This window comes from Leucopleurus acutus, assembly GCF_964270905.1.
Source record: "Leucopleurus acutus genome assembly, chromosome: 11".
Taxonomy (NCBI): domain Eukaryota; kingdom Metazoa; phylum Chordata; class Mammalia; order Artiodactyla; family Delphinidae; genus Leucopleurus; species Leucopleurus acutus.
Window position 1 is genome coordinate 44,110,582 of NC_139152.1, and position 10,424 is coordinate 44,121,005.

A 10,424-nucleotide genomic window follows, 5' to 3' on the forward strand; every position below is an offset into this window, starting at 1 on the left:
AGGGCTCCCCACGCCCTGCCGGTGCGCTTCCGCCTGCTTTCCAGTTTTTTTATTTATTAAGAAAAAAAAAATACGGTGTCTCCCCGACCCTTAGCTCCAAGCCCCAATCCAGTCAGCGATCTTTTGGGGTAGGAATCAGTCTCCCCCACACGCCTTCTAAGCCTAGTGGGAGGCTCCCAGGAAAAGTCCTGGTCTTGCCAGACCCCTTTGCGTCGGCCAAATTCAGCCTCCCCCTCCTCATTCTCCCTCCCCGAGGCCGGCCAGGGGGCGTTACCCTGTCCCTTTAAATCTCCCAGCTCCCTCCTCTTTGCCCCTCCTGAGAGCCAATCAGCAGAGACCTCTTCCCTTTCGCCCCGCCCCACCTCTAGGGGTGGGAACCCCAGGAGACCCGGCCAAGGCATCACGTGCACGGGTGGCGTCACGTGGGCGCGGGAGGGTTGCCGAGGGGAGGCTGGCGGGAGCCGGTGATTTCTTAATGAAATGTCCCCGCATGCGTAGAGGACATGTAGGGAGGGAGGTGGAAGCACCAGGAGGAGGAGGGGAGGGGTAGAGAGAGAAGGGAGGAGGGATGGGGGAGGGGAAAAGGGAGCGAGGTGTCTCCCCAGCTCGCAGCCTCTGGCAAGTGGAGTTTTTAAAAAGCTCGAGCAGATCATGTCATGACGACTTCGCTGCTCCTGCATCCTCGCTGGCCGGAGAGCCTTATGTACGTCTATGAGGACAGCGCGGCGGAGAGCGGCAGCGGCGGCGGCGGCGGCGGGGGAGGCGGCGGCGCGGGCGGCGCGGGGGGTGGCTGCAGCGGAGCGAGCCCCGGCAAAGCCCCGAGCATGGACGGGCTGGGCAGCAGCTGCCCGGCCAGCCACTGCCGCGACCTGCTTCCGCACCCCGTGCTGGGCCGCCCGCCGGCTCCCCTGGGCGCCCCTCAGGGCGCCGTCTACACGGACATCCCGGCCCCGGAGGCGGCGCGCCAATGCGCCCCGCCGCCGGCGCCCCCCACCTCGTCCAGCGCCACCCTGGGCTACGGCTACCCTTTCGGTGGCAGCTACTACGGCTGCCGCCTGTCGCACAACGTGAACCTGCAGCAAAAGCCTTGCGCCTACCACCCGGGCGATAAGTACCCCGAGCCGTCGGGCGCCCTGCCGGGTGACGACCTGTCCTCCAGGGCCAAGGAGTTCGCCTTCTATCCCAGCTTCGCCAGCTCCTACCAGGCAATGCCCGGCTACCTGGACGTGTCTGTGGTGCCTGGGATCAGCGGGCACCCGGAGCCGCGTCACGACGCGCTCATCCCCGTCGAAGGCTACCAGCACTGGGCTCTCTCCAACGGCTGGGACAGTCAGGTGTACTGCTCCAAGGAGCAGTCTCAGTCCGCCCACCTCTGGAAGTCTCCCTTTCCAGGTAAGGAAGGGGCCCGAGCGCCGCCGCCGCCGCCGCCGCCGCCGCCGCCAGGGACCCGTCCCAGCCCCGCCTGCCCCGGGGCTCCGCGCCCCAGCCACCCCCGCCGTCTGGCCCCGGCGCGCCGGCTCTCCTGGGCTGCCGATGGAGCCGGCCGGGCGAGCTGCGCTGAGGAATGCGCCGGGGAAGAAATCTGCTCCGACACGTTCCCCGGAGCTGCCGGGCGGAGAGTGAAGCAATCACAGGCGCCCGAGCGCCCGGCCGCCGGCTCCGCTCCAGTCGGGAGCTTGTCTCCTCCTCCCCCAGCGGGCTCCAGTCTCACGCACGGCTCTTGGCCTCCTAAGCCCGCTTCCGGCCAGGAATGGGGGGTGGGGTGGGCCTTGGGTGCCTTGGAATCCAAAACCACTAGGACAAAACGCTCAACCCACCGATTAATTGGGGAAAAAAATTAGAACCCCCAAACATTTGGTTTGCCTGAATGTCCAAGATCATTCAGGCACTGCAGGCACTGGACAGTTTTTGTTGTTGTTTTTAAATAGGGGTCTAATTTGCCGGGATCTACAGAAATGTAGGGTGTTTTCTTTTTTCTTTTCTTGATGTATTTTAAGAATTTGGCCACGAATTTCCTGATTTTTAAAGGAACAAGAGAGCTAAAATCTCTAGAGAGGGTGTGGAGAAAAGGGAATTCACATCCCTCTCCTGGATTATAAAATTCGTTGCCTCTCTGGTGTTCTGAGCTCAAATACTGTGGGTGTTCGCACTACCAACTCCCCCAGATGCGGGGGAGAAGGAGAGTTCCCCATGCCTTAGACACAGGGGAGTGTCTCTTTCTCTTAGAGGGGAGTGAGGATGAGGGTGGGGGGGAGACCTGCTTTGGAAGGATCTGAGGTCCAGGCCCAGGCAGGGGACCCCTCTGTATTGTCTGACTCCATATGCGGTGGGGGATTGGAATTTACTGGTGTTCTGTTCCCTTTCCAATTGAGGCTATCTCTGAACAGGAAGGGATCCTGCAAACCACCCCCCCCCCCACTCCACAGGGGAAAAGACCAGTTCCAGGTTTCTCAAAACCACATCAGGAGCTTCGTATTCAGCTTTGTGCTGAGAAATCAGGATTCAGGGTCTAGTGAATCCAGAGCTTGAGTCTGCTCTGGCTATATATGAGCAGAGCTCAGTGGGAGAGGGCTGACTGGCTCCGTTCTGATGCCTACAGGGGTCCTGGGGGCCCCGACCAGCCATATATGGCTCCCCACACTGCCCAGAGCCCCCCCCTCCCCAACTCTACATGTGGACCCAGGGACATTTTCATTGGGAAGTGTAGACCTGAAGACCTCCTAAGGGTGGGCCTGAAATTCCTCTGCATCCGGGATTGGGGCAAGGACAGATGGTTAAAAAAAATTACTGAATGATATTAAAAAGTATAGCAAATAGCATTCTTGTAAATATTATAAGATGACTTAGTATAACACAACTGACCAAGGTGGGACCCACACTAGACACCCAATTTCTGGCTGCCAGAAGATTTAGGTTGATAGAATTTTAGTACATGGTGTCATGCGTTACCTACTCTGCATTGACTATATTTTTATATAATATGATTTCTGTTATTAACCACCTAATATGAAACACATAATAACACTTTTCTAAAAGATAGGCAACTCACATGTAGGTGTACAATAGTGTGTTGTGGAGATATGGCCCTTTAATTTCCCATCCCACCCAGATGGGAAGCTGTTAGGAGATGGAGGTTTAGCAGGAATTCCTGGAGCATCAGTAGCTGGTAGCCAACAGGCCATGCTAAGGGGCTGAAGGGCAGAGGGGCAGATGCCCACCAAGCCCGCTGTGGGCAGAGGCACAAGTCTAGAGCAGTGGGCGGTGGGTTTAGTGTGAAGAGGGGATGAGAGGGAGCTGCTCTGGCATTGCTGTGTATGCATGTGGAGCAAGGTGGGAGTGAGAGATTGGAGAGAAGCTCAGAAATATCTTTGAGCAAAATAAACATCTTAAAGATTCCCAGAAAAAAAAAAAACTAAAAGTAAGCACTTTTTATCACAGCCTCCTAGAGAAAAATATCTTTGACATAAAAATTATATAGCCCAACTGAGATTTAATACACTTGCAAATTATGGCATGGAAGTGGATATAAAAACCCAGTGTATCTCAACAGCTATGTGCTCACACACTCCCGGTGTGGAAATAGAATCGGGCTGGTGTATCTCAGTGAGTGCAGAGGTCCAGGCAAAAGGCAGATGAATAAGAAATTATGCTCAGACACCCTCCATCTTTCTACCCACACAGAGCTCCTTTAAAGTAGTGAGATTTCCAGATAACTCTGTCTATGCAATTGTGGTTTGTTCGGCAGCATCTAGGCATAAACACTACTGTCTCTTTTCAGTGCCTCTGGCTCTGAGAGACCTCATCTATGGCAGTCTGGGCTGGTGTGGGAGATGAAGGCAATTGTTCAGAAAGATCCAGATAATTAGGGCCCAGCTGAGTTGTGGCTTCTTCCTTCACCCAATTATCTAGACCCTTGCTTCTTTGCTCTTTTTTTTTTCTTCCTATAGTGCGTATAGACAGTTTTTAATTTTGACAGAGAGAGGCAGAAATTCCAAGAGAGAATCAGCAGAAATTCCAAGAGAGAAGCAGAGAGGAGGGGGGCGGGGTGGGGGAGACAGGGAGAGACAGAGAGAGATAGGATAGGAGGAGACAGTAAGAGAGAGAAGGAGATAATGGGCTCTTTGGGCCATACTGGAAGTCTCTACTGACAAGTCTTTGGAATTTGCTTGAGAAGAGTGGCTAGGATTTCTAGCTGAACAAGGTCCTCTTCGGAGGACCAGAGCCCTGTTTTGGGAGTGGGTGGGTCAAGAGCCAGTGGGCAGTAGGAACATGTACACAGGACCCCAAGAGAGAGCTGTGGCTGAGCATTGATCTGATTTTTATCTGCTCCTCAAAAGTGTCTATTAGGTTCCCAGGTATGAAGTGGTGTGTGTGTGTGTGTGTGTGTGTGTGTGTGTGTGTGTGTGTGTGTGTGTGTGTGTGTGTGCACGCCCACACGCTCTGAAGGGAGATTAGGGAAAGGTTGATTGTAAAATTAATCACCAAGTCCTCTACTTACTTTAGGCAGCATAGACACAACTCGAGGCCTAAGCTTCCAGATGTTTCCACATCTGCAGATCCCACTTCCTTTCCAGACAAGACAGCAGACAATGAAAGGGGGCTTCTTTCAGAAGGCAAGACTGAAGGTATTTCCCCAGTTGGCCAAAACAACCAGCCGTTAGGTCTGATCCATGAAAAACTTGGCCACATCAACTCTTGACATTCTGTAGAGAAAAATAAACAATTTAGACCAGCTATCTGCTTTTTTTAAACTGATTTTTTAGGGTTTGTTGATTAAGCCTCATTGGAAATTTATAGTTGGGGTTTAGGAGACCCAAAATTGGGTAGATAATTGTGAGCATTTCCAGAAAGTGAAGTTTAAAAAAATCAGGGACAATTATCTGGTTAATTCAGGAACCCAAACCCACTTTTATCCCATTTGCTCTCCAGGAAAAAGGAGGTATTTTAAAGCTAAATTGTACCAAGTGGTCTGTTTCCATTTTAGAACTTACTGTGTCATTATGTTGAGTCCAAAAATCTGGGTTTGAAATCTGGCTCTGCCACTTTAGTTCCTTTACCTACTCTGAGCCTCAGATTCCTTATCTTGTAAAATGGGTTTAATAAAATAAGACTGGAAAAAATGTTCCGAGGATTAAAAAAAAGCCTCACGGTATCATTACTGACCCTCTCTGTTTTACTCTTATTCCAGAATCATCAGTTTCTCAAATTATAGTTACATCTGTAAGAGTAAGACACATTTAAGAACTGTGAGACTTTTAAAAATTATCTTGTGCAAAAAAAAAAATCCTTTTTAACATAAAGGATCTGCTCTGCTAAAGTGAAGTTGTTTTGTTTTGCAGATTAAAAAAAAAAAAAAACTTGGCCTGTTCCTACATAGGCAGAGAAAAGTGACAAGTCCAACAATTTTCCTGAAAAATTGTCGTCATGAAGACAGCCAAACCAGGCCATTGGAACCCCCTCTCTCCCATATTCTTTCTGCGTACTTTATTCGCCCCCTGCATTTGATGGTGACCTCTTCTCTCCCCATCCGGTGTAGACAAGGGTCCCTGAGAGAGAGCAGACCCAATGAGAATGGGTATAAGGAAGGTGTTTCATGAGGGCGGGATGGGGGGGGCAGTGAGAACAAGCATTTCAGAAAGAGCTTTGTGTCCTTATTCTAGACTGTGTCTACACTTCCAAAGGGCAGTAAGAATGAAGGGGAAATCTCAAATATTCAGTCCTACTCATTAAATCCTGCATGAAGAAGTCTGCCAATTACGTTTTTAAAAATTGAAGGGTGAGTTACTCAGATAATTTCCCTAGTTCCCCACTTCCCCTTGAAAGTGTTGCTATGATCTTTTTATTGACAGAGGTGAGGGTGGAGTGGAAGGGGGGATATAAGTGACACGTATTGCCTGTGACATTCTCAGAGCATGAAGAAATTGAACTAGTAGTGGGATGACAAGGTATTTAGGATTGGGGTTCCCGCATGGGGTGGGGACAGTCTCCTTCAGCCTCAGAGGAATGACAGGGATAGCACATGGGAGCAGGATTTGCTGTTTTGCTGAGTGGACATTTATGGGGGCAAGGGAGGGGCACTGATTTCTTTTTATAGAAGACTTACGTGAACAGCTGGTTTCAACCCAAGAAGGGCTCTCTTGGTGTCTCCTCTGGTGGGCACACACCTGGGTGTGGACCCTCCACTTCTAGGGACCTGATTCCCTACATCTCAGTGCTAGGACTTCCCACCTTGGATGTTACTAAGTGGCTCACAACACTGGACTCCTAGAGATTGGCTCCCAGGCAGTCTGGCTTCACCTGGCCACTTTTCTTCTCTCTAGCTGTCGGTGCTGGCCTCAGATTCCCAGTGCAGAGCCAGTGACCAAAGGCAAGAGGCCCCACTTGGGGGTCTGTGCCCACTGAAACTGTCTCCCTGCCCACCATGCCCTCCCTCAAACATACAGAAGAACACCTTCCTCTGATAATGGGGCAGAGTATAAACTGACCCATGCCCAAATGACCTACCTGCAGGAAAGAGGGATTTTCCTGAATACCTGCGATCCTGCAGGCTAGCAGACCAGGCTGCAATTTGGAGGGACCCCTCTAAGGGAACAGGGATTCTAACAAGGAGTGCTGTGTAGAGCCATACTGGAAGCTGAGGCAAAAGGAAAAATCAGTAATACTGGTCCCGTATTTATTTAAAATTTTCATATTTTGTTCATCATGGATTCCTGGGCATTCGTTTATATATTTTAAAACATTGCATTAAAATATCATTCATCTTGGTTACTGAGTTTTGGGCGCCCCCTCCTTTAAAGTTTGCGCCAGAGGCAATACCCCAGGGTCCTCACCTAAGTCGAGGCCTTGCTAATAACAGAGGTGCAAAAGATTTGGGGACAATCCGTCAGCTCCCTTTGAGTCCCTGCTGGAACCTGCGCCTCCGCAGCCGCGCGGACTTGAGGCCCCTCGCAGGGTCCTGGGTCCATCCATGCCACTCACTTCCTGCCGCCCGCCTTCTCTCTCCCCCCAGACGTGGTCCCCCTACAGCCCGAGGTCAACAGCTACCGCCGCGGGCGCAAGAAACGCGTGCCCTACACCAAGGTGCAGCTGAAGGAGCTAGAGAAGGAGTATGCGGCCAGCAAGTTCATCACCAAAGAGAAGCGCCGGCGCATCTCGGCTACCACGAACCTCTCGGAGCGCCAGGTCACCATCTGGTTCCAGAACCGGCGGGTCAAAGAGAAGAAGGTGGTCAGCAAATCAAAAGCGCCTCATCTTCACTCTACCTGACCGCCCACCCAGCTGCCCGCCCCGTCTATTTATGTCGCCGATTTGTACCATATCCGAACACACCGAAGGACGCTTTTCGGGTACAGACAAATATTTAATGTTAACCAGAAAGAGGAACCACTCCGCTGGGAGGCAGAGGGTATCAAAGGGTGTGCTCTGCTGCCCTCTACTCCCCACCCCATCCTCACCCCTCACCCCTATGCAGATGGCATCTACCCCGCCTCAGCGGCTTTGGAGGTGGGTCCCGGCGGGCGTGGGAGGAAGGCAGCCTGCCTCCACTCCCTCTGGCCGTTGCCCCTCGCCTTGCCGGAGCGCCGAGTGGCAGCCAAGAGCCCAATCATTCCAGCCAAAGCAGAGCTGGGGAGCCCCGAATGACCCCATTTTTGCCTCATCCTTTGCCCAGGCAGGTAGATGACCCCCCTAAGAGTGCGACCCCGAGCAGGACCTGGCGAGCTCCTACTTTCCGTCCAGTCCTTCCTCCCGTTCCCTGTCCCTCTGGCACTCTTTAGTTAGGCAAGATTTCCCAGTTAAGATGTTTCTGTGCATATTTTAAAAGTCACATTAATATTAATGATAAGTATTAGGGACCTGGCATCGTGATTGGAGTACAGACAGCGCTTAGGTTTTTTCTTTCCTGTTTCAACAAAAGCTGGAATTGGATGAGGAGACACCTACCCTTCTCCCCCACCTGGACCAAGGAACTGAGTTTCTGAGGAGCCACCTTTGCCCCCATGGCCTCCTCTGTTCTGCTTCTCAATCAACATGCAGAAATCCAGAGAAGACAGAAACTCCCACCATGCTGCTAAATCTGTCTTCTCTCCTTCTGTCTCTGTGGCGAGACTGAGGGTCAGGCCATGCACAGAAGCAGAACTTTTTGCTAGGGAACGGACAAGCTTCTCTTCCAAGAGGATGGAGAGCGGGTCCCCCGGTAGATTCCCTCTCCCGTTGCTTCTCCGTCAAGGCAGCAGCTGAGAAGGCCTCACATTTTCACTTTTACTCATTGTCCTGAGGACAGCAGTTTTTCTTCCAGGAGGCCAAGATAGCTGGCTCCCAGTTAGCCCGCTAACGTAGACACTGCCTGACATTTCCCTCCTCAAAGGCCAACTTGGTGCTGGGGGATGGGGGCTCACCTTCTCCCTTCCCACTGGTGCATTACAAAAGCGTGTTCTTTTGAAATGTTCATCCAAAACAGGCTTTTTAAAAATGTTGTGTATCTGTATATAGTATTGTGATGTCTGAATGACAATGTACTGAATGCAAAAAGGAAAAAAATACCACAAACCTGTTTTTAAAATAAAATCTTTTTTTTTTTTTGCCTTGATTTTATCGCTCAGATTTCTTCTGAAACTCCTTCTATCCACTGGTTCTTGGGGTAGGCTCTATTGCCCTGACTCAGCCAGAATGGGCAGGGGGAAGAGTAGAGAGAACACCCCCAGCTGGATAGATTCCAAATTTATATTCTGCTCCACGTAAGTTTTTTAAGTGAGGTTTTCAGATGGTTGATATGATCTAGACAAAAGAAAACTCTTTCCCATCCTGATGCCCCAAATAGATGAGTACGCTTGGGAGAGAAGGATGTGATCAGCGACGGAAAAGGCCTGGGAGCAAGTGAGTGGGTTCACTTCAGTTAATAGAGCTCAGAGCTGGATCTCTGTGCTGAGAAAGTGGTGTCCCAGCTGGCGACTGGATGCTGTGGTGGTGGCAGCGTGGCGGCAGTGGGGAGCTAATCTTGCTTCTGAGGCTCTACTGCCCCCAGAGGGTCCCAAATCCCTCCAGACAGTTCAGAGCTGGAGCTGGGAAGGGGTCCCCTCAGTCTGCCCTGCCGGGAGGCCGTTGCAAGCTCCGTATTCCCAAGCTGCTCCCTTTTCCTCTCCACCCACCTATGCAAGAGGTCGGGCTGCTAGGACCCCATGGGCCCCCAGTCCTCTAAGCCAATCTCACGTGTATTCTCCAGCATTCTCGGGAACCCCAGTCTTCCAGGCAATCAGGAGCCCTGTAGACTCTGCCACTAATTTGTTTTCCCTGCGCGTCCGTCTGTGCCTATCTCCCTATCTGGCTGAGTTAATGAGATCGTTAAGTTGTCAGGTTAAGAGACTTTTAAAAAGCGATATAGCCTAAAACAATGTTATCTCAGATTAAATCTTTACTGCAGCAATTTTTATTTATATATAATATTTTTTCGTTCCTGAGACACAGAAAGACTGGAGGCATTGGGTTGGAAATCAGAGTTCTCTGATCTCACTTTGCCTGATGGCTGACGTTCTTAAAATTTTATTTAAATAAATGTTTCAGGGGTGTGTGTGTGTGCCACACACACACACACACACACACACACACACACACACACACACACCCCGAATCTGAGAGACAAAGAGCCTGAGGAATTCACCCTCTGTGGAGGCTCCGCTACTGATACTGCTGCCAGTCCTTTTCTACTCCATTTCAACTCTGGGTTAACCACCAAAGAATCCCACGCTGGGCAGTACAGATCTAGGAGGGAATAGATGAATCTCCCAGGAATAATGTTCATTCTTAATTCCATCTCTCCTTTCTCTCCCCAATCACCACCTTAACCTCTCTCCAAAACCCCTGAGTCTCTCCTGAGATGGGAAGAATTGAAAATTAAATGTGTGTGTTTGGTCAGAAAAAGGAACTGAGTAGACAAGAGACCTGGGGCTCCCTTGATACCCCCACCCCTCTTGACTTGGGGGTACATTGGGTAGTCCCATGACACAGCTGTAGAGCCAGTGGAAGCTGGAGACTCAGTGGGGAAAGAGAATTCTATAGTTCTCCGAGGCATCCTTCCACTTCTGCTCACAAATCCACATGAGGGCAAATGAGCGAGTCTTCCCACATGGAGGGATACGCCCTAAGGCCCCAGAAGGGGGCGATGGAAAAGAGAAGAAAGCTTGCGCGGGCTCACTGGGGTTGCACTGGGACACCAGTGACCCAAGCAAGCACTGCGGTCCCTCTGAGTCCCTGTGAGCCCCAGTGTGCCGCAGGGTGTTTAAGATGCCTCCCATGCACTGGATCAAATATTCCTGGATCAGTTTTGGAGATGCCTCTTCCATAAAAGTAAGCACGAGAATGGAAAGTCCTAGGTGAGACAGGTATTGTGTGAGTATGCGTTCTGGGGACACACACTTCCCAGAGTTGGG

The 10,424-nt window shown here is 51.1% G+C and overlaps 1 protein-coding gene across 1 annotated transcript; it reads left to right on the top strand.

Annotated features, from left to right (window-relative positions):
* Nucleotides 1-656: 656 nt before the first annotated feature.
* Nucleotides 657-7,266, top strand: HOXC13 (homeobox C13; the record flags this gene model as incomplete). Its single annotated transcript, XM_082849269.1, has 2 exons — nucleotides 657-1,392; nucleotides 7,010-7,266. 2 exons carry the CDS (start codon nucleotides 657-659, stop codon nucleotides 7,264-7,266), a joined length of 993 nt encoding a protein of 330 aa, XP_082705395.1.
* Between the last annotated feature and the right edge of the window lie 3,158 nt (nucleotides 7,267-10,424).